The sequence below is a fragment of the Pipra filicauda genome, unplaced genomic scaffold, assembly GCF_003945595.2.
Source record: "Pipra filicauda isolate LSUMZ 115617 unplaced genomic scaffold, ASM394559v2 scaffold390_size662804_pilon, whole genome shotgun sequence".
Classification (NCBI taxonomy): domain Eukaryota; kingdom Metazoa; phylum Chordata; class Aves; order Passeriformes; family Pipridae; genus Pipra; species Pipra filicauda.
Window position 1 is genome coordinate 438,878 of NW_024104521.1, and position 24,593 is coordinate 463,470.

At 43.2% G+C, this 24,593-nt stretch overlaps 1 protein-coding gene across 6 annotated transcripts in view; it reads left to right on the forward strand.

Annotated features, from left to right (window-relative positions):
* ARMH3 (armadillo like helical domain containing 3) overlaps positions 1-24,593 on the forward strand; it is a 127,365-nt gene that overhangs the window by 84,058 nt on the left and 18,714 nt on the right. For all 6 annotated transcript variants that reach the window (XM_027721688.2, XM_027721696.2, XM_027721705.2 and 3 more), the window contains one exon: positions 9,186-9,264. In XM_027721688.2, the coding sequence (XP_027577489.1) occupies positions 9,186-9,264 (79 nt within the window). The remainder of the gene's footprint in view (positions 1-9,185; positions 9,265-24,593) is intronic.

Sequence of the window (24,593 nt, forward strand, 5' to 3'; positions counted from 1 at the left end):
GTCTACAAACAGGGTGTTCAGGGCCTCATGCAACACCTGCCAACTCACACCTGACAAAATGAGGTAGTAAGAGTCATTTCCAGTGCACTCTAGATAATATGGGGTTGATGGCAAGTTTTCACTAAGTTAATTAGACTAACAGCCTACTCATTGCCTTTCTCAGAGAGATTTAAAAGGTCCCAGGGGGATGGTTTATAAACTTTTCAAGTTTCACTCTTAGCTTGATATGTTTGGAAGCTGGTGTGCACAGTCCGTACGGTGTTCTGCACTAGATGTGGCATCCAGTAACCTCGGCTTTCTGCTTTCCTTAAACATCCTGTGATTAAATACTAATGAAGATACTAAAAGTAATTTAAAATACTTCTGGTTTTGATCCTCTTTGAGGTTTTGCAGTGTGTCTTGTGTTTCAGGAAGCTTGGATAGCAGCCTGTAATGTGAATTATTAGTGAAGGGTAGATGCTGACCCACTTATAGCACTTGCAGAGAATAAATATTTCAAAAATTCTTTATTTCAGGGAGGGTGGTCATACAAACCTATATGGTAGACCACTGTCAAATGCACTTTCCCCCCTTTTTTTTCCCTTCTTAGTTTTTTTTTTCCCCTCACCTTCTGGATTAGTTGTTTCTTCATACATTGCTGTTTGTTTTAGAGAGCAGGTTGCCTTGTACATGGGAGTTAAAAGCAGTTGTAGTGAAGGGCTGTAGTTGGTGTTAGACAGTGTTCTATAACCCATTTCACTGCTCTAAATCACCTGGCTACTAGAGAATATTGTGTGTTTGCATCACAGGGTGCTTAGATACTAAAAGAACTGTACCTTATCTGGCCCCTGTGTTTTCTGCTTGTTCGATACATCTGAAGAACTTTGGACAAAGGAATGTATATGAGGTAAGAAGACTGGGAAATATGTGCTGCAGAAAAGGTTGGTGAGGCTCTGAAAAAGATACTTTCATATTAATATTATTTGTTATGGCTCTGTGCAGATATTGAGCTAGGAGCACAACCCTAGGGCAGTACTTACTAAAAGTATATATTAAGGAACTTTCCAAGAAAGGCTTCTCATTCTAAAAGTTGTCTGAATCAAAACTGGTAATGTGGCTGTGTATCGTGATCAGCACTCACATCTTGAACCTGCTAGACTGGGTTGCAGGTTTTGATGCCTGACAGCCCAAGCCCAGAGGGCAGACTTCCTATCTGTGGTGTTTCTGTATTCTGTCACACAGCACCAGCTCTGTTTGTAGTTAGAGGTGAGCAGGTGTAGTTAACTGCTGCTCTCTGGAATCGAGGTCTAATGGAGGGCTGGCTTTTTAATGTTTTTACTTTGGTAAAAGTAAACTCTTGCCACGCTCTCACCAGTACTAACTGGCTGTTTCAGAGCAATGAAATGTGCCATAAAATGTCATTTGATGTCTCATAAATTACATGTTTGAGATGAGAAGTGTATTTGTTATCAAGTGATAGGTTTGTTGTACAACAGTCAATTACAGATTGGCAGAAGAGCTGAAACATAGATCAGGCTGGTGCCCTGTGCTTCAACAGATATTTTCACTCCCAATGCCTAGGCAATATTTTCTACTTTGTCGTTCACATCAGTTAAATTATCAGTGCCACTGGGACTTAAGAATTTTGATGCCTACTTATTGAGAAAAGGGAGCAGAAATAGATCTAGTTTAGTTTCCAGTGGTGCACTGGCTGCATGAAAATAGGTGAGTGGACAAATAGCCTGAGTTGTAGCCTCCAGCGAGGTGGTTGTACAGCTGTCTCAAAAGAGTTAACTGCTCACCCAGGAGGATTTCCCTAGTTAAGAAGTCAAATAGAAGTTGTATAAGTGTGAGGATGGAGGTATTTGGTTTGCTTGACTTAAATGTGTGGACATAATCTGTACGAAAAGAAAATCAGCGTATCCTGCAAGCTGTCATGATACCAGATTAGTATCCAGCAAATAGCAAGGTGGCAAGATGCACTGCAAAGCTTCATGGTGGTTCAGAAAGCTCATCCTCTGCCTCTGCCTTTGCAGAGTGGGGCTTGGTAAGACCATGCCGAGAATTGCGAGAAGCTCAGTTGCTGTCTGCGCACTCTTTTGTCCCCTCCTTATTAAATAAATAGACCATGTATCTCCCTCTGCCGTGGAGCCTGTCATCCCGATCAATAGGTTTCAGTATGGCAGAATTGAACAGGTGTAGCGGGTGTATTTCTTCTGTGAAATTGCTGCAGTGCTGACTCGGATATTTTCTGTGAACTGTAAAGCAAGTGCTTTTGACTAAAATATCCTTTTGTCTTGGATTCTTCCCTGCAGTTTATTATTGTGTCTGGAAGATGCCTCCCGCTGTGAGTTGTGGACTTTCAGCTTAATGTCAGTACTCATTAAATCGTAGGAGCAGAAGAAATTTAACAGACTGGAGTTAAACCACAATAGAAGAAAGAATTTAGTGCACCATTTCAGGGAGTTTGCTTGCTTTTAATTGATGCACAGAGCTTAGGTATGGTAGGTATATATACTTTGTAGCAAAGCTACCTGGACGTGTGTTAAAATAACCTAAACAATCTCACCTCCTGCCAGGCGGGGCTGTACATATGGAGTAACTCAATCTAATTGTTGCAGGCATGGAACAGATGGGGTTTTATTGTCTGGAGTGCTGGGAGTGCCTATGAGAGCCATGTCAGCAGGTTCCTTGCCCCAAGCAGCACTTGCTGAGACACAGCATGCTGCAGGAAGGCTGGCTTGTGGCAGGAAGTTTTACACAGGCCTCCAGCAACCATGATTGTGATGGCATGTACAAGGGAAGGGGACAGGGGATTTGTGTTCGAGTCTCTGTGTTATGTATAATTTACTTGCTACCTTGTGCTTGAGCATTTTCCAACATACTACATAGTAAAACACTCTGATCTCTTATCACCTTGTTGAGTTAAAACACTTTGTGGAGGTGATTGATCTTATTTTGATTTCATAGAGGGAGAAGCTAAGGTGTGTGAGAGGAAGAGCAAACTGCTGTAGCAAATCAGGGAGAAATTGGTCACTTATTGATTCCCATTCCTGAACAGTAACCACTTTATCTCAGGTCTCCTTTTTGTAGTAAAGCAGCTTTATGGAGTGTGATGAAAGACAACTATGCCCTTTCCTGCTTGTCTGTTCTTAGCCTTCATCATGGTACTACAAGTTTAGTGCGTGCTGAAGTATTTGTCCATCTCAGATAGTGTCAGTTTTTATTGAAGAGGGAAAGTGAACTTGGCTGCCTTTGCCGTGCGTTTGGCTTTATTCAGTGAAAGCTGAGATGCATTCACTGATGCCCCGTGCACTGTGCTGGCATGAGCAGATGACAGCATGAATGTCTGTAGTAAGTATAAAGTCACCCTTGATTTCCTGTGAAGGGGTAAATACCAGCCAGGTTTTGCTGCTTCTCTGTTCCGCTGTAACAGGATGTAGGAAGAAGTGAACTTGTGGTGCTGCTTTTATTGTACAAGAAATGTTTGAGTATCCATAAGAATGTTTTATGCCAGGCACTGTGTACTGGACCTGTGAAGTAGGTGCAAAGGCCAGGTTCATGCAGAGAATGATGGCTCAGCATTACCATCTCTACAACAAACTTTGCAGCTTTTCTGTTCTTTCCTTAGCCTACTTTCAACTTCTCCACAGTGCTTCATTTCACTGCTCAGGACAAGAGGACAGTGTTGTCTTAAGGGACTCTGGAAATGTAGCTGCTGTCAGGCAAGAGTGGGTATTAGACAGCTCATCTGCAATAACTTGATGGGGAGAGTCTGGAGGTCAGAGAAAACGTGCTGAAGAAGTGCTGCCTGCCTAAGCATAGTGATTTTGCTTTCCCTGCACATTGGACCCAGACCAGCTTATTGTGAGGTTAAGGAGGGCAAGGTGCATTCCTTGCCACAGTAGATACACCTGGGCTGAAAGATGCTAGGAATTAAGGGATGGGTATCTTCATGTTGCTGGTGCATTTCTCACATCTGATATTACAATTATTGGCAAATTAAATTGAGGAATTACTTAAATCTTTCCGTTCATGACATATCGATTTTCACAGGAGCCCTTCCCTGTCAGCAGACTCTGAGTCTTCAGAATTTCTTTTACTCTGGGCCCCTCTGCAGGGTAGCACTTGTTTCTGTTTATCAAGGAGGAACTCTAGGCAGTTTTTAAAGACTATAAAAACAAGTTTTTAAATGTTACTGTCTGCAGAGCTACTACAGCCACTGCAGAAGCAAGCCCTGTTGCAGGGAACACAGTGAGGGGAGCAGAATACAACTGACGTGGAGGTATTCCTTTTCTCACCTTAGCTCTAGGTGAGAGCCACAGTGGGATTGTACCCATTTGGGGAATAAAAAACACTAACAGGGCCCACATGGATATTCTTCTGCTTCTCACCTTCCAGTGTATGTGCATTTGAGGGACAAAGGGCTAGTAACAGTCACTTCAGGATTGGCCAGTTGTTGCAGCCTCAAGAACAGCCAAAGTAGAAACTTTCCGCCAGTCACAGCTTTGCAGTTTGTAGAGGACAGACTGCCCTGGGATCGATTTGCTGTTTCTCTGATCTTCTCTGTTCTGCAGTTTTTCACCTCTGTTTTTCTTGATCCTGTCTGCCCTTCTGTCTCCTTTTTCCTTTCTCTCTACTTCTTCCTTCAGTATTCTTTATCAGTGTTTTTTTCTATCCATGGTTTATCTCTAACTGAAGTCTTTCATGATGCTTAGTAAGTAGCAGCACTGTTATGTTCTCTGTTGTTGATGCACTTTTCTGTGGTTTCCCTGTTCTCTTGCATTTGAGATCCTTAGCCCCTGGGACAGAAGCTTTGCACCCTTCTGGATTGATACAATACCTGTTACAGTGGGACCCACTTTTACTGTCTAATAACATGATTAATAGAGCTTGTACAAATAAATGATTCATTGGCACTTTCAGGTTCTTAAATCAGGGTGACACACTTTTTTCCTGCAATCATTCCCTTCTTCACAAAGAATTAAATAAATGTAATAAATATGCAATAAATGCAAACTTACATAAAGGTTGTTCATCCTGGGGAATATGCAGGTTCATTTATATGTGTGTCTACATGGCTTCTGGCATCATGGTGTCTAGGTAGAAATTAGCTCAGTTGGTTAGAGCATGGTGGTAGTAACACCAAGATTGTGGGTTTAATCCCTGCTTGGGCCATTCACTTAAGAGTTTGACTCGATGATCCTGGTAGATCCCTTTCCACTTAGAATATTCTGTGATAATACTCATAAGAATAGGTAGCTTGCTTTCTGAAGAGCTGAGTGAAGAAGTAATGTGAGATGTGTGTTTTTCAGAGACCACTGGTATGGCTGGTGTGTATTTACTGGGAGATCAACATCTCTCACTGGGAGACTGAGGAATAAAGAATGTGGAGATGGCCTGTGATCTCCTTAGAGGACGAAGCATTAACCTCAAAAAGAGAGATTTGAGGAGCCAATTTTTTAGTTCCTGAACCTTCTGCCTATTCAGCAGAATCCTTTCTTTGTCCAGCGACAGTCTCCTCTTGCCAGTTCACTGCTGAACTGTGGGTCTGTCAGAGAAGGCAGTGTTGCTGAAGTGACATGTCTCCAGACATCTCTCAGTCCCTGGAGAATTGTGTCCCAAAAGTGCTCTGAAATTTATATGACAAATGGCAGCCAGCTCCACTGAGGGACTTGGCAGTGTGGAAATGTCTAAATGCACACTATGGAAGGCTGAGGAAGGTGAGGAACTGCAGCGTTTAGTCTTTCAGTTGACACTTCACCATTTCCTTGCTTTACAAATGCATTGAAGATGCTCATGCTTCATGAATACCAAACACAAGGGTTTTATTGCCCCCCCATGATCGATATGAAGATCTCAGTAGAGAACAGTACATCACAAATCTTTTCTAAGCACTTTAACTGTTCTCTTCCCCCTCCCCAAAGATACTGGCCGATGAGGCAATCACAGTGTAAAGAGAAACCATTGCCAAGGCTCAGCTGTTACGTGCGGGTGTGTGAACAAATGGTGGCAAAAATGCTGGCCTGTTGTCCGTAGGGGGGAGACTGTGCTTAAAAGTGCTGGTCTCCTGTTGTCTCCAGGATCAAGTGCCAGCGAAGTGTCACCTTTGGTAAAGGAAATTCTGGCTGTTACTTAGTTGAGTAGCCCAGGAGGCCAGTTGCCTAAAAGTATGCCTCAGGGACAAGATAGATTTTGAGAGATGGAAGAATAGCAGAGGCATATCAGAGCAGATGATGCAGAAAGGCACCGCTATCGCACAGCGGGTTGGACTGAGTAGCAGTGAAATTTTTTGTAGCAGATGTGTGAGGAAGAGCTGTACCATGTGCAAAGCCTGGCCTTGGTGGGTATGCTGGACAGTAAGAACCTGGCTACACAGAGCCAGGGTTGAATCCACCCTCCTCATGCTCCTCTGCCCCAGGCTGCCTGAGAGTTCAGGAAAACAGCTCTGCAGAAGATTAGGTTGGGAAGGAATTCTTTGTAGTTAAAACAAATTAAACAGCAAACTTCTTCCTCTAGTAACTGAGGAGCTCTCCGTTCACCTTGAGTGAAATGAGGAAGGAGACTTGAATTCTTTCCCTTCCTTAATGTCTGTTGATTCTTACTGCAGTGGCAGCTGGTTGGTGGTTTTGCTTTCTCTGGGTGAATCCCAGCTGTGATTGCAGGTGCCGCTCCACTAGCTCAGATCCAAGCAGGGACTTGTGAGCAGGCAGCCCATGTTGAAATGCTTCACAGCAGTGGGTACAAACGAATGCTAAATCTGTTCCCTGGTAAATGTTGGAACCATGTGAGTGCACTGAACCCCTCTGAGCTGCCAAACCTTCTGTCAAGCCAGAACTTAAGTTGTTGTAAGTCTGTGCTCCCTTTTCTTTCAATAATTGTAGTGTGTCCTGCAGGATTACAAGTATGACTCCAGCCAGGCATGAAACATGCGACTTGAAAGCCACAGTGTTGGAGAGGCTGGGTAATGGAGAGTGTGATCGTGACTCACAGGAGCTGCTTCTCTGATTGGATTGCAATGGGAAGAGTCTGGGCCTGTCTCTATCTGCCTGCTTGCCCTTCTCAGAGGGAACAGTGTTATGGGAAGCCTGATAGGTGCCCTGCTGAATTTGTTTTATGGATGTAACTGTCAAGGTTGGTGAGACTGCAGAAGCCTCTCTGTGCTAAGTGTGTACTGATGCTACAAGAGAAGCTACTGGAGTGACCCTGTGCAAGGACTGCACCTGGTGTGTTGGAAGGGTGTGTGGCTGGGAATGTTTAGTTAATCTAGGGTGGCCAACAGGTCGAGGAAGGTGATTCTACCCCTCTGCTCCGCTCTCATGAGGCCCCACCTGGAATATTGTGTCCAGCCTGGGGTCCTCAGCACAAGAAAGACATGGACTTACTGGAGCAAGTGCAGGGGAAGCCATGAAAGTGATCAGAGGGATGAACACTTCTCCTCTGAAGACAGATTGGGAGAGTTGGAGTCATTTAGCTGAACAGTAGGCTCTGGGGAGACCTTAGTGTAGCCTTTCAATACTTAAAGGGGACTTATAAGAAAGCTGAGGGAAAACTTTTTAGCAGAGTTTGTTGTGACAGGACAAGGGATGATGGTTTTTAACTAACAGGGTTGATTTAGATTATATATATGAGGAAGAAATTTTAAACAATGAGGGTGGTGAGGCATTGCAATAGATTGCCTAGAGAGGTGGTGGATGCACCATCTCTGGAGACATTGAAGGTCGGGTTGGACAGGGCCCTGATCAGTCTGATCTTGTTGAAGATGTCTCTGCTTGTTGCAGGGGGGTTGGACTAGGTGGCCTTTAAAGGTCCCTCTACAACTTAAACCATGCTATAATATGTCTACGATCTGCAAATTCTGTTTTGGGGGATGGGAGTTTAGTTGTTTTTTTTTTCTTTTTTTGCTCCCACTGCCTGCCCCTTCCACACTGTTTTTCTTTATCTGTGTACTTAAAGAAGTAAGGATGCTTCCAGGCAGGTTTTCTATCCATGGGCTCTGATTGGCACCTCTGAATACCACTTATTCCTAGACTGGTGCACAAGCTCTTAGCTGTGATGAGGTCTGGAGACAGCAGCTGAAAGCCCTTCTGCAGGGGGAGGTATGGGGAGGAGGGAATCCATTAGAGTATAAAAGAGAGAACTGGAGTGAATTTTCATGCTGATGAATATGAGTGGAAGCCCTGACTGCTGCCGCAGTGTAATCTGTCTGAGCAAGTGTTCTCCAGGCACAGTCAGCACACATCTGTGCCGAGCACTGACATGGCCTGTTCCCATGATGAGCATTTACCTCAGCAGTGGGTCTCATGAGTAATATCCCAACTAGAGCAGTTGCAAACTCTATCCCAGGGAGTCTTTTCTGTCTTGCCATTTGTCTGCTCAGCTGCACCTGACGAGCAGAGGGGAGGCTGAGGATATAACCACCAAACTGCAGCTGGATTTTTTTTCCCAATTGTTATTTTACTTTCAGTTTTAGATTTCTTATGTCTGCCTCTAGATCTACCTAGAAGGGAAGGGGAGTATGCTGGTGCAGGTACTGAGAGAAATGAGGCAGAGAAGCAGAAGTGACCAGCATTTGCTGCTGTGTTTGGGATACTGACATAAGTTATCTCTAACAATCTAAACTGGGGCTGAGCACTAAAGTCATTACAGTAAGAAGTCAAAGTGTAGTGGCTTTAGTGATGGATGACTCCAAGTTAGAGCCAGCTACAGCATTTTAAACGTAGTGGAAATCCAAAGCAATAAACCATCGGCTTCATCATATCAGGCAACAAAGTTCCACAGAGCAAAATGTCGAGCAATACTGATTTTGGAAGGGATGAGGAGCTGCGGTTCCTGAGCAGGATGGGGCAGTGATAGCCATGTTTCCCATGTTCCAGTGGAGAGACAGCACAATTTGCATCCTGTTCCCAGCAAGGCAGCAGTTCCCTCTTTTAGAGCAGCAAGGACAGCCCAGCATCTGCTGGTACAGATGCATCCATGTGTAGGGCAGTGCCTGTGCTCGTGATTTCCAGCCAGCCTGTGTCTGAATCTGCACTGGCCTTGGCAGGGAGTGTACCTTCAGCAGAGCAAGCAACACTGTGTAGTGAGGGAGGAACCACTGCTCGCAGGACCGTGGTTCCATGTGCACCTACTAGACTGGCAGGGAATTTCTGCTGCATCCCTAAGCTGTTCCTGAGGCCTCTGAAAATTTCCCTCCTTTGTTTCAGAGCCATCATCAATCACTTCAACCCGAAGATCGAGTCTTACGCTGCAGTGAATCACATATCACAGCTCTCCGAGGATCAGGTAAGCCAGGCGTGTGATGACCTTTGGTCATGTTGACCTCTGGAAGGAATATGGGTTTTTAGGACTACCTTGTGCTCGCTGGGATTGATGATGTGGCAGCAGTATGAGGGGTGGAAGTGGAACTCTCATGTTCCTTGTTCAGATGTGGGCGAAAGAAAACCAAGGCTTGCTTTAGCCAGTTTTACCATCAGATGCAGAGATTTTGGTCCTGCAAATGCAGAAGGATGGGTATGAACAAGGAAAATATGCAGCATTTGCAGCAAGTGTGGTTGGAGACTGAGGATGCTGGCATTTAGAATGGGACAGGAAATTTTTAGCAGCACATTTAGTCATTGGGGAACTGTTGGGCATAGCTTGATTTTTTTTTTTTTTTTTTTTTTTTTTGGTGATATCAGGGAGCTCTGGCAACAGTCGGTGGAAATTTTCTAGGGTAATTGTGTTCAGTTGGTTTAGATTTTGAAAAGAGAAGGTTTTCCCTGAAAAGGGTGGTAGGGTTAGGTTTCCCTTCCTTAATTTGGCCTGGTTTGGTCTCTTAGTGTCCTGCTTGTATTCCATTAATGTATAAATGTGGCTTTTTGAAAATAGGTACTGTGTATGGTCTCAGGAAGGGAAGAGCTGGCCTATTTCCCAAAATAAAATATTGGGATTATGCATTAATCATTCTTGGAGAGGTAAATGACTCTGCAGGAGCAGGTGGTGGACAAAATGCAGAGCTGCCACGTGAGCTGGGGGAATCATTCCAGACGCAGCTGCGTCAACACCTCTGGACTTTCTGGAGAAGAAATTGTGTATGCAGTCTAGGACAGGCTTCATTGGAGTCACCTTGGATTGCTCCTTCTACTGGATCCCATACTTGTGCTTGTTAAAAGATCTTGACTGTAACCTGCTCTGCAATTAATTTCTCTTTCTGTCTGTGATATTTTTACTATTTCTTGATTACTCCCACTAACCTTTTCATTTATTAACCTACTTGATCTGTAGTATGCAACATCCCAAAAACTTGGGCTGAATACTGTCCTGGTGCAGTGGGGGAAAAAAGGTGGACCTTACTGCTTTGTATTCTCTTCCTTGTATAGCTGTATAGAAGAACACTGGTTTTAATTTACTCAATTTTCCTTATTGTTCTGCCTCTGAGAGTCACTGTATCCGCAGCTATGCTTTGTGATGGTTCATGTTATCAATCCTCATTCATTGGTGATACACTGATTGCATCAACCCAGGCCCCTTAAAAAAGAAAAGCCTTTGATAGCCCAGTTTAAAACTGGAGGCTTGGATAGAGGGGAATTTTGCATAGTCTTTGAGTTAGTCTGAGAAAGGAAATGAGCTTTTCACTGTCAGCTCTGTGTAGTATTCATCCCCCAGCAGTTCAGGGAGGTCAGGTTAAATCCTTTCTTCCTTGTGTGTTATTCTTTAAATAAAATCTCTAGCAGCAGGCAGATAATGAAATCAGTGCTGATGCGTAGAGCATTTTGAGGAAGATGATTAGGAAGTTGAAAGACAGACAGATTTTTCTTTTTTCTTTTCTCCCTCCATGCTTTCTCTCAGCATAGGGAGAACATCAAACAAAGTAAAGCAATAATGGGCCCTGGTGAACTGCAGAGAAATAAGGGAGATGTCACTGTGGTGAGGGACTGTGTGGTCTCAGTGAGAGTGTTTAATCAGTGCTCTGCAATTCACTGCACAAGGAAGAGAGGGATGGAGACTTCTTGCCTCCACTTTTAATTATGCCAGTGAGCTCAGATCTGTGTGCTGGACTGTGCTTTCCCCTCTGTCAGTAGCCATCCCACCTGCTATGTTAATGGTAGATGGCCCAGATCAAGCCCAGGGTCTGGATTTTGTGGAGTAACAGAATTTGTTGTTTTCGTTGTGTTGGCTGTTCAGTGTATGTGGAGGGGGATTTGTGGGAGATCAAGCTTTGGCTGCTGCAATCTCTTTACTTTTTTGTTTTTTCTTCCAGCTGTATCTTTTGCTTTTACTCGCGTATTCACTTAATTCACCATCTCTCTGCTGTCCATAAATATTTTCTGCACAGAATCCACCATCCTTTATAGCCCTGTTTTTTGAAGTGTACCACATTGAAATATTTAATGCTGACATTTAGCTTGTGTGTCCACACATAGATACTACATTTGTAACTGGTTATTCTTTCCTTTGAGTTATTCCAATAGTTTCAGGAGACTGGTATTTCTTTATTGGAAACACTCATTGTTACAGTTTTCAAGATCAAACTTTTCTTTTAATGAGAATTTCCTTCTTAGATACTAGTCTTTGGCCAGATTCTCATATGGCTGCTTATACTCCTCTGTGGTGTCTGTCCTGTTAATCGGGGAGGCGTGGCTTTGACATAGCTCTCTCTGGAGGGGAATTTCCAACTGCTCTGATTTGTGTCCGATTCACTTGAACCCAAGTTCTGACACCCTGTTCATGTGAGTTAGATTATTTTTTTAATTTATTTTTGTGTTTTTAATATCCTTAAAAAAAGCTGAGTAATTAGCTGAAAGAGATTTTGCTCTGTCTTTTTCTTTTCCTAATCCTACTGAAGCCTTTATTACCTTGTTAATCACTAATGTCCATTTATTACCATTCTAAGTCTGTCATTTCAGTCCTTTCTCCTTTTTTTTATTTACAGGCATTAATTTTAACAATATTACGTGCTGAGGGGATTTGAAGGAGGTCCTTGAAAATGATGGACATGGGATTGTTTTAAGCATAGACTGTTAATACCACAGTACCTCCTCAGCACTAAAGATCTCCAGGAACCATAGTTTGAATATACAGATCTCTGTTCTAGACAGGTATATTTTTAAGACTTCATGGTACTGCTTTGCTGGCTGTTGTGGGGTTTATCCAATATCCAGATCAGAAATACTGGGAAGGGATGTTTTTTGTTTCATATTCTCTTGAACGAAGAGTGGGAGATTCCCGGAGGCAAGCAAATGCCAGGGATTTGATGATGAGCCACTTCAGTCTATCAACACCATGGCATCCTTGTCAGTGCAGTTCTGCAAAGCATCTACTTGCCAAGGCAAACTCAGAATCCTTCCTAGTCATTAGCAGTTTTACAGACCTTGCTGTAGTTCCTCACCATGAAACAGGGAATTGTCTTAGCCAGTTATTGGCACTTTCCCTCACTTGCTCTTTGTTAAACCTGACTTTAGTGTTAATTTGCGGTTTTGTGGTATTCTCCCTCTCAACACATTTGGCTCCTGCCTGCTCATCTTTTAAGGGATCAAAGGATGCTGCATAGTCGAAAAGGAAGGCTTGGCCATTCATTACATTTGCCAGTGTAGTTTTGGCTCTTCCATGAAAGTGATTATTACCATGTCTTCAAAGAGATTTTGGTCCCTTCTTGTGTCAAATGGCAAAATAGCCTTTTATGAAATGAATTCACGGGCTTATCTGTACTTTCTAGATGACTGGACTGCCTTCTACTTAATGCACTGGAGGCAGTAGACTTTCTCTGTGCCATATCTGATCTGAGAAGCTCCCAACATGTTTTCTAGCAGAAACAGTTGCAGAGAACAGGGTCAAAGCAGTGAGAAAACAGCAACATGAGAGGGCAAATGCAGACAAACAGAAAGGATAAAAACACAGCATGAATGATCTGGATGGGGTCTCACATCTGCCTTTTCTGGATGTGAAAAAGCAGCTGTTTGTAAGAAGGCAGCTCTCTGCCTGATGGCAATGTAGTACAATTTTCAAGAGAGGGTAAAGTAAGAGGAACCCAATAGTTTTGGTGAAATCTGCTCTGAGCAGGAATGTCTTGTGGTGCCTTGCGTGCCAAGCAAGTGTTTTACCAGTTAGAAAATTGCTCGCTAAGGTCTCATTTTCTTGTTGGCACTTTTTCTCTCAATGATTTCCTCTCTAAGGGTCTTAAAATTGAGATGGCAGACATGTGGGACTAATGATGCTTGCTAGTCAATAACATTTATGTGCTTTTTCTAAAGAAGCCCCTCTTTCTTCCCAGCTACAGTGGGGACATTATGCCACCTCCAAAACAGAGGTAAAGTTCAGTGTGAGAGACAGCTGTGAACACCTGCAGTCTGATAACTGCAGATGGAAAATGCTGGGAGCCAGAACAGATTGTGATGGAAAAAACAGGACAACTGAATCACTTTTGAACTTGTGACAAATGAATGTAATACTTAGGTTGTTTCACACTGTGACACCTTTATAACTCGGGTAGAATCATAGAATTGTTTTAGGTCAGAAAAGACCTTTAAAATCATCAAGTCCGATCATTAACCCAACATTGCCAGTAGCTGCAATCCAGTTTGGTCAGGCAATTTCACAAAGCCATTTCCCTTTCATTGGTCATACCTCAACTGTTGAATGGTCTCCATGCTGCCACAATCCTCATGGCCTTCTGTTACCTGGTGGGGCTTCAAGGGACTAACCTGAAGTGCAGCTCAGGGACTGTCCACAAGTGACTCGCACAGAAAGACTCAAAAGGGTGTAGTTGGTTTCGATGTCCTCAAGTGTTTTAATTCTGAGCCATTGATGTCACAGTTTATTCAACTTGTTCTAGTTTCCATAACTAGCAGCAAAACCCCTAGCAGATACCAAATGATGAGCCACCAAATGATTAGCACTGCTGGCAGTGGTGTTAAGAGTTAAAAGCCTCTTGGCATGTGCACGTTTGATATTTCTAAAATGCCGAGTACCATCAGTGCTAGGTACTACTACAATAAATCCCCCTAATCTCTTACATTGGTATAACGTGTTGTGAGGGCTCCAGAAATACTTTAAAATGGTTTTGGCTACCTCACTTCTGAAATGCAGTGAGCTTTGGGGTAGAAAGTCTCAAGCCTGCTAGTGCCCTGTTGCACACAGTAGTGGGAATGTGAAACTCAAGCAAAGGGATCACCAAGGCAAGGCCTTAATTTAAACTCAGCACATCTTTGCAAATGAGGCAGGGATGTTGGCTTTCATGGTCTCATTACAGACACCTACTCATGACTAATGGCTTGAAACAGATTTTATTGCTTAAATAGAAAGAGCTGAGCTGCACCAGGTGAAACTGGAAAGGATCTATATAAAAAGTCTTCTGGAGTTGGCAAATTGCTGGTTTGCTTAGCTTATGGGGGTTTTCTCTGGTTTAGATATCTTCCTCTTTTTTTTTCTTTTTGTTTTATCAGAGAAATATCCCTGCAATTTACTAAATGCCTCAGACTGCGTTATGCAGTGTGCCAGACTGAATGGGTCTGAGCAGGCTTCAAGGTCTGATCAGCTTTGCAGCAAGGAGATTTGAAGCTGGAGGTGAGCTTTGGAGCAGTGACTTTGTGCTGTGTAGTGCCTTTTATTAACACGCAGAATACAATAAACTGTGCGTCACTGGAGGAGGGGGAACAACTGTGGCAGGCCCTTAGAGGGACAAAAGAAGGACTTTGATTTTAAAAACAGCTACTGCTGGAGAGATACAACCCTATTCCTGTTTCAATCCCAGAAACTCCAATAAGAAATGGGAGAAACCCTTCAGTTCCCTTCCTTCAGGCTTGACACAAAGGTTCCCCAGCATCCTACCCATTACCCCGGGTTGCACTTAGCTGCTCTGTGCCTCTTGGAGGCAAAGTTACCCTGAAACACCTCAGTTGCTCCCAGAGCAGAGGAGTCTTTCCACCCTTTGTGCAATGCAAATGCTGAGGCATGTCTTGCTTCCACCCCTTCTGTGAGCTGTCCTCTCGGGCAGATTAGGGACTGCCTCGAAATACAAACTGGTAACAAAATAAGTCCATTAAACTTCACATCCTTGCCTGGCTGTTGCCAGTATCACAGGCAACATATGAAGGCCTGAAGACTGCTGTAGTGCAGGTGACCACTGAATGCTGGGGACTTGGTTTGGAAGAGCTGCCTTCTAGAGCTGCTGCTGGCTGCAACTGGGTAAAGTCTCCTGGAGCAAGATAAGTTTCTGTGCTGGGGCTGCAGAAGCAACACCTGGGGTGTGAGTTATGACCCTAGCCTGATTCACAGCTGGGAGTGTGCTGAGCAAGAGCCATAGGTTTAACTTTGTAATAAGCTCCCAGTCCATACTGTGGAAACAAGCTGATGTTGCTCTAGTTCCTAGTGTTCCTAGTGTCCTCCTTCCCAGTGAGTGTTTCAGAAAACATTTCTGAGATGCCTCGCAGGTTTGCTTTTTATGTGGTACTTGACTAATCCTAGAAAAGAGGCTGTGGGTAGCTAGAGGAAGGGGCTAAAGGCTGGGATCTGAACTGGCTGTCACTGTGCTGCCTTGAGCAAAGCTTGAGCCCTGTGTCCTCCTGAGTGAGAGGGCAGCCAGTGAGGAGCCCTTGGGGAGCCAGGCAGCATTTGAAGTGCTGTGTGATCTGCTGGAGAAGGCTCCTGTGGAAGTGCAAAGCAGTGTTACAGATTCCCATCACTGCTAAGCACTTGTATAGGGCAGGGAAAGCTCCACAGAGGATTGCAACAGGATGATCAAAACAGTCTGCATTTATAAAGATTAAATTGCAACTTTGCACATCTGTGATTAAAGCAGGAGCCGTCAACGGCTGGCTTGTGTGAACACACAAATCAATTTGCATTTTGTAAAACTTCAGATTGAGAAGGTTTTTTAATCCCTTGTGAAACAGGAACAGACGCTGGCTGTTGCCATAATGCATATAGATACCGTGCAAACTTCTTTGGTCATTCTCTGTAAAACTGGATTTATAGCACTACACTTTGTTGCTCTAGGCTTGAACTCCACCCTAAGCTTCCTTACACTCAGGCATCTCTCTGCTTGGGAGTCCTAAAGGCAGACAGGCTGCAGCCTGCTGTGTCAGCTACAGACAGTGATGTGGCTGTGAGAAACCACTCCTGGAGTTACATTCTCCTATGACAAAAAGGGGACAGGCTTTGCAGTGACTGTCAGCCCTGCTCATTCTGGGGCTTCTTTAGGCTGAAACTTCTGCCTTCAGAGACTGCTACTCTTCCTTCTCTCTAGTAGTATCCTACTGTAACATGATATTTTTCTGCCTTCCTTCTCTGGATCCTCTAACTGGAGCTGCAGCTGTTTCCCAAAAGTGACGAATTGGGTCATCGCTCTGATTTCTGAGTGGGAAACAAATGGAGCTTTGTGGTCTCCATCCCTCCCAGAGCAGGGGAGTAAATGCTGCTGAGCCAAAAGGTGCCACACCTGAGCAGAGCTCCGCTCAGCTGGAAGATTAGTTTTTCTGGCTCTCTGACATTTGGCATTTGTGTGTTAAGACATTAAGTTCAAATTTATTGTCCACAGTAGGGACCTCAAAGGCAAACCTTTTAACAGTGGAGAAGGCAGCATCCCTGATGTGTCTTCTTGATCTTCTTTCTGTCTTCATGGGAGATCTGAGGCAGGCAGTGGGATTGCTCAGAGAGCTGTCACTCAAGGACAGCAAGCTTGGGGGATGGATGCCCAGAGAGATGGAACTGGGGAAGGTGGTTCTGCATCAGCCAAGTGCCAGAGGCTGTAAATCAATTCCACTGCCTCAGTCAGAGGGTGCCTGGATTCCCCCATGGCTCAGTTAAGGCACAAATAAGCTCCTGGGGAGCTAAGTATTGCTAGCAGCACATGCTGTTTGAGCAGCAGCATCTGCCTTATATCTGGCAGAAGTGTAGGCCTGCGGAAAGATATTAGTTCATAGCCCTGTGTTTGCTTTCACCTGAATACCTGTTTGGAGGAGTTCCTATTTCCCTTTTTCCAATTCATGGATTTATGTTTTCCACTAATGAGTGCTTCACAGCAGGAATTTCTGACAGGGAAGGTGTTTTCTGGCCTCCCAGACAAGAAAACGGTAAATTGTCCTGGAGCATTGTCTGACAGTACCTAGGATTTCTGGAAAAAGCTGATGGGACCCAGAAACCATCACTTGCATCAGCGTTAAATAGTGTGTCACAGTTGTATCAGTGTTAAACCTAGAAGCTTTTCTTTTCCATGAAAACAGATGTTCGTTAGGATAACCTCTGGCAGTAAGAGGATGTATATGGAAAATCTGCTGGTATATCCTGAACGTTTGGAGTACAGGGTGATTTCTTGCAGACTGTCACCTAATAACATTGTTTCCAGTGACCCCTGCCATATGCTTTAGCCTCCTAGTTGGAAACTTTGCCAATAAGTGTCACTGTGTGACAGAACCCTGCTAATGAAATATTGCGCCGAAGGCTTATTTGTGTACAAACCCCATCGTGGTTTCCCAAGTGTATTTCCCTCAGCAGCTGTAATTCAGCAGATTGCATTTGGTTTTGAGTTGGATGTAAAAACACACACAGAATGCAATTAAAATCTTACTGTAAGGCTTCCTGACTTCCCAGAAAATACTGGTTTGGGGTCCTATGTAAAAGCTGTATAGAGGTGGAGAAGTTCTTAGGAGTGCTTCTCCCACTTGCAATGGCATGACAAAGCTCCTGTCCATTAATGGACTGATGACATTCTGATGTCACTCTGAGACAGTGACAGCTGCTTGCAGTGAAATGTAATGATGGGGAGAGACAAGGCATCGTTCTGGCAACAAGATGCTAACATCGGGCATCTGACTGGCTAACTCTTCTTGGGGTGCTTTGGCTTTAGGGAGGTCTCTGATATCTTTTACAGAGCAAACTGAGCTGCCCTGGAGCTCCATGAGTGTGTTTAACACAGTGGAAAGCTGGAAATAACAGTATTATGGTGATACTGTGAAAATTTGTTTCTCTGGGCATTGCTATCAACTCCCCCCTGGTTATATTTCTTCAGCACATTGTGAATCAAACCATTGCTCTTCCTGCAAGTAAGACACCAATCTTTTCATTTAAGTATTGCATTGTCCTTTGCAGCCTTCTAGTTCAGTGATAATTAATGTTCCAAACCCAGGATGAATCAATCCATATGTGAATCCGGAGGTCAGAGCCTGCCCTGAGATGTCTCTCATTCTGTCAGCAGTTCTCTTTCCAAATGTATAAAAGAAGAGTTTGCTTAGCTGGCTAATGACTGCATCTTCCTTTCCAGTACTCTTCTGCACTAGAAATACATATATCCCTCTCCAAACCTAGATACTAGCCTTTGCTCAGCTGTGTCATATTGGTGATTTGCTGGAGTCAGGCATCTGTCCATCCATCTTGCAGGAAACATTAGCTGTTCCTGTCACCCCAAGGTTTATAAGTGATTTTGTACAACAGGATGTAATACAGAACAAGGATCTAGATGGAGCTTCACGTGACTGTATCTGCAGTTATTTTTGTCCCTTTCATTTCTTCAAAAAGGTAGCTGTGAGCTACAGTATAGACTTTTTAAGGCTGTGTTTTGTTGGCAATAAGTGCTCTCTTTGTTGAACATCTTGAAACACTAGAACAGGAACAGTCTTCCAGCTGATGAAAACAGAAATGTGGATTTGTGAGGATAGGCATGCTGGAACCTAGACTTTCTGATTATCTCCTTTGTTTTTTTGCATCCAGTCTGTTTGCTGGGAATTTTCTACCCTGTCGTTAATGCTCCTGAAAGCCAGTGACTTGATGGATGCGTTTCACTACAGAGTCTTAATTCTCACCTCAGCTATAAAGATTTGATTTTCTATTTTAAGTGATGGACCTATTTAATTACAGTACCACCTACAAGTCGCTTTATAGGCATAGAAAGGAAAGTTAGATCTGTTGCTGGGCTAAACTCCTCAGAAGAATAAAAGGAAAGCTGCTGTAATGCCTCATCTCAACCTCTTTGCAGACACCTGAGCATGACACACTTTTTGCAGGGGAGAATATTAACATGATCTGAACTTAATTTCTCTGGCTGATGACAGTTTCCCACATCATCGAGTTTTTGCTGAGCTTTCCACCCTCACTAGTGCCCAGAGGGATAATATTCCAGGACTGCTTGAGTTCTAAAGTGCTTCTGTTGCTTTTTAGTATGTTATGCTTCTGAACTAGGACAAAGTGGTACTCGGGCTGGGCAATTAATGTTGTACCAAATGTTTTAGCATAAAGAAGTTGGTCACTGACCACTCCTGTCCCAATCACTCATCAGGAAGTCAGTTGTTAACTTGTGATCTTGTCAGCTGCATTATTAGCTTAAGGCATAGCCTGGTCCCTCATCCTCACCCAGCAACCCTTCAGTTGAGTGAAGCATAATTTGAAGATGGAGGTAACTGTTCTGTTGTGAGACATGGACTGAAGCTGCCATGCTTTTCATACATGTGATCATAACTCAATGTAACCTCAGCTTACGTACATCAGGGAGAGCTTTTTCTGAGATGAGCTTGGAAAAGGTTAGGTTAGGATGCTTGAAGAAAAATGGACAATTGGTTTGATCCTGATCTTTGTTTTAGAAAAGAATGATGCAAAAATCTCAGAAGTCAGATCTGGAGAGTAGGAGGTTTTTATTTTGATAGAATTCGTCTTTAAAAAGGGGGTGAAAAAATCCCCTACTGGTGCTCTCCCAAACCCCCTTACTTTCCAGTGCTCAATAGGGATGTGGTTTAAAAGGTGAATCCAGACTCTGGACTGTTAAACCTATTTCTGGTCATCTTACGGAGTTGTACCTGGGTGCTCTCAGACCACTGCAGCATCTTCTGCCCTGCTGCTTGTTACTAAGTCAAGAACAGATGCTCAAGAAATATCTACAGAATATTTAAGACAGCTCTCCTCTGTCACGTGCTCTTGGAAGAGGCGATCAGATGGTTCTGATGCTGGGGTACCCCTCCCTGGCAGAGGCTTTAATGCCTGCTAGGGTAGGGTCAAGTGGCATCTCAGATCACAGGCCTCTCTTGTTCTGTATGGCTCCCGCTGTGTGTTCCCTTCTCTCTGGATGCTGAATTGTTGATCTGGCACAGTATTTGACTTGAGTTTTTTCCCTGCCCTTGTTTTTTTCTGGGGGTGGCTGTGTGCCATCATGCTGCTGACAGCACACGCATTTGAGAGGATTCCTTTACATGTGCCTCTTCTGGCATTTTACAATTCTGTCTCTTTCAACATGTGATAACAGAATATGAAGCAGGTCACTTTATTTCTTTTCTGCTTTTCTTAGTTCTGGAGTACTTGTGATATTTGAATTCTTTCTGGTATCAGTTTTGGAGACTCGTGACTGGGAGAGTTCAGCAGACTTCTAAAATCTTGGTAGTCATCTTGGGATTGGGCCTTAACAGGACACTAGGGACATCTTTCTTTGTAGCCTTTTTGTGCCTTGGGTAGCCTGTTAATTAGTGCCCTTGACATGTTTTAGAGAGGTGAGAAGGAAAAAAGATGAACCTTTCCTAATGCACAACCATTGCTTGCTGCTGTGATGCATCCTATGGCTGCTGCCCGCCCTTCCCTACTGTCCTTTCTGAGTTGATTATAGCTGGCAGTTGTTGTCTAGAAGCAGTAAACCAAGTGAACAGCTCTACTTATTGCAATTTGTGAAAATACACCAAATAAAAGCTCTAGGCACAGTCACAAGTCAGTCCTTAAAAAGGCATATGGAAGAAATTTAGTCTTTTCTGACTCAGGCCAGTTCAGGCTACAACAAACCTTTGAAGTACCTGAATTTTTCAATCTGCAGACTTTGTTTCTGGATTTTATTCATACAGTCCAAAGTGGTAGAAGTGTTGGGGTTAAATTGTAGCACCATTTCACTGAAACTCCCTTATGTGAATGATTCTCAGAACTGTAAGATCGGAGTCTCTACAGAGTAAGCAGAAGTGTATCCCATTCAGCTTCTGCCACTGGGTTTCTCAGCAGGATAAGTGTGGTAGCAATTTGTGTTAACCCCTGGTGAGAGTGGACCCTTGTGGTTTATCCTACCTTAAAGGTGTGTTACTATGTGTCAAATGCAGGCAAATATTTTGTAGAGCTGCTCTGAAATATGAGACTTGAGTTGATGCAGAGAGACCTGGTCCAAAGCTTCCACCCAAGCTGCCTTCTAGTGCTGTTGAATTCCTGAGGGGGCTGCTGAGCTGATATGCCTGGTTAGTTAGGAAAAGCCAAGTAGAAATTGAACTTGTGTGTATTAGTACAAGGTGCAGTTTCTTAAGAAATTAGCTAAGCAAGCATGAAATCCTCTTTAAAGATACTCAAAAATTCAGATGTGAGAGTAATACCAAGAGGGCAATGCAGCAGCATTTTGGGAAGAGTTTAAGATTCCCATTTAAACAAAAATAGTTGTGCAAATAAAACTACCAGCCAATGCAGTACAAATTAGTGGTTTTAAAGTCTGGAGAAAAAGCTGCTGAGTTATTAATCCCTGAACTGAAGCCCTTAAGTCCTTTTAGTGAGTGACTTCTGCTTGTCATCTAATCCCTTTGAATCATAGAAAACAGACCTGGAGTTGTTCTCTGTGGTGCAGGAATAGGAAATTTAACCAGTGAGCTAAATAAATAAATTGATTAACTGGCACCCATAAGGAGCTGTGTATGCACTGTATCTAATTGTTTTCTTTATATTGTTGTCCTCAAACTTCTTGGAAGACACGGGTTTGTGGGTTGCACATGCAAAAATATGCTAAAACCCCCACCTCACCAAGGCTTTGAACCTTCAGCTTCAAAGATCATTTGTGGATCACCTCATATTGCTTTGGACAGTCTCTAATGGGGATGTTGCTCGGCCAAGCTGAATTAATGCAGTGAAAATTCAAGCTGAAATTGAACACATCTCAGAATCACGGAGTAAATCAAATCTCATTTCCTTGCTTGCAGACAGCGTGGGCTGTGTGGACTTTCTCCCTCCTCCTCGTCCTTTTCAGTAATTTTTATTCTACTGGGTCAGAACTACCTTTTTCTCATGAGAAATACTGAGCGACTTCACTGAGCTTATTCAAAAACCCATCAGAGCTAATAGTTTTGAAAACGTTTGATGTCCAAGAGGCACTTGGGAGCACTAAATCCTCACAGAGGGATTTTTAGGTTGTGGAACAATGGTGTCCTCCAAGCACTGCAGAAATTACCGTGGAGATGATATTTCCATTACAGATGCTGCAGGTACTGATCCAGGAATTACGGCAAAAGAGAAATATAGAGATAATGTGGAAGCCTTGATGATCAGCTCCATATCCCCAGGAGAGCGGCATCATCTTTACCTGAGTCTTTAATATATCCCATCTCTATAGCCAACAGGTTCTGTTTAGAGCTGTGACAGCAAAGGGTGCATGTTTGTGATTCAGAGGGCAGGCATTGTGGGCAAGTAGTTCTCCAGCTTGCTGTTCTGAGTACTGATTAGCTCAACTTGAGGATTCAACAGCTAATGGTGCTTTGGAAAGGAAGCATAAGTTTTGTTCTTCTGTTCTCCTCATCCTTTGGAGAGAACAGGGGCCAGCACAAGTCACCTTTTCCTTGATTGTCAGTGGTGGGCATACAGCCAACACTGTAATCTTATCTGGCCTGTAAGCAATAAACCTCCCCTTTGTGTCACGTCCTTCCAGCATCTGAACCTCAGTGGACAGAAGTGTCACTGTCACAGATGCCTCTTTTCAGTCTCTCTCAGCCATATATTCTTAAGGAACTTCTCTCCTCTGGTGTTCTGTGGTTGTTGCTGGGAGCATCTGAATCATGAGAACACTGGTGTTGAAGAGGTGGTAGGTCTAATATTTTAAGGATGTAAGTGGAAGAAATATTGCAGGGATAAACACTACATTCCAAGGCACACAAGCCCTTTTTGTTCTCCAAATTTGTTTTGATTGTAAGATACCATTTAATCATGCCAGGAATCCTTCTTTAGGGGCATAACTATTACCCTGGGCCCTGATAGTTTCTGTTATGTGTAAGAAGAAATTACTGAAAACAACTGAATGTCAGCAACCTTTGGTGTCTCTGTATTTATTTCAGAGAACACACATGGACATCTTTCCCTGAGAAGGGCTGTAATAAGCAGCAGACAATTTGATTTCTCAGAAACATCTGAGCTGTTTTCTGTGTGTGGTCCATACCCAAGTCTCTGATCCCACTCAGCTTCAACTTGTTGGCTGTCTGCTGACCAGCTATCCTGCACATCTCTATTTCAGTCAAAAAGTGTCTCAGCCCACAGTGTTTAGCATCTCGTCAGGCCTGCCCTTGTTAGTGATTATCTTGGATAGTAGCCTCTGTGTTTCCATCTGTCCTGATAGCCATTTAAATGTTCCTTTTAAATTAACTTAGCAGTCAAGTTTAAGCAGTTCTGATTTTGCAGGCAGAAAATGTTTTCTATGCTGGCCATGAACGCTTCCAAGCATAAATGGTCTCGTCCTGTTTCAGTTCTGGTCATTGCCCAGATGAAGTTCCAAAAGAATGACACATCCCAACAGCACAAAAGGGGATAATTCAACAAATTAAAATGTTAACAAGCTTCACTCCTTTAGCATGTTGTATCAGAAATTATTTGGTTCCTTTATTTCTGCCCTCATTACAGACTTTGTCCTTTCCCTTTCTTCCATGAAGATTACTGTAGGATCCAAAAGTGTGTCTGGGGTTTGTGAGGAGTCACTTAGTTTGGGGGGATTTGATTTGATCTCATTGTCTTGCAAGGAATTTCATCACTGTCATAATTCTTACAAACTTTATTCTCAGTATCTCAGTCATCTCTGCTCCTTCTTTACCTTCTCGGTCCCTCCTGATGTCAATCCTGCCTGGTCATCAGCACCCTCAGTGCTTGTGTATAGAACAAAGAGACTTCACAGTTGCACAGCAGAGTGTCTTATTCTGCTGTAAGTACCTTTGAAGGAGGAACTCCAGACTTTGGATTGCAGTTTAGGTGACCTGCACTTAGATTGACTTAAACCACACTTGGCACTGCAGCCTTAGAGCAGATATTTTGCAGCTGAAGTTAGCTTTTCACTACAGGATTTTCTGTTTGTAAGATCATCCAGCAGCTTATAGCTGTCGTTTCCCACTCCAGATTTGCAAAAGCCTTAAGAGCTAGAACTTTTATATGGGTTGAGTCACATAAACTTATAAGCACTGCCCACCTTTCCTTATTAGCTACCTACCTTAGCATACTGCTACTACAGTCTTTCTAGCTATTTGTAGCTACAGCTATTTGTAGCTAACCAAGTGACTATAGATCTTCTATTTCTTTTGGGCTCTATCTTTAGAAAGCATTTTTGCAGATTGAATTTATAAGTCTCTTAGAATCATTAAGCTGTAGAAAAGTTGGCTAGATATTGCCATGCAGGAAAGGACTCTCAGAGTCATTGTGATAAGCCTGGAAATGTTGTCTCAAGGCTCAACAGTGGTCATAAAAGCAAATAGAGAATTAGAAATTATTAGAGAGAACACAAAAATAAAGGAGGAGTACTGTGTTGTCTCTGTGTAAGTTCTCTGATAATCCATGTATTAAATCTTGTATATTGATTCCAGTGCCCTTATTTCATAGAAGATACTGTAGAACTGCAAAATTGTGCAATAATCAAACAGCTATTTGCTCATTGTGTTTCTTGGCTATCCAGA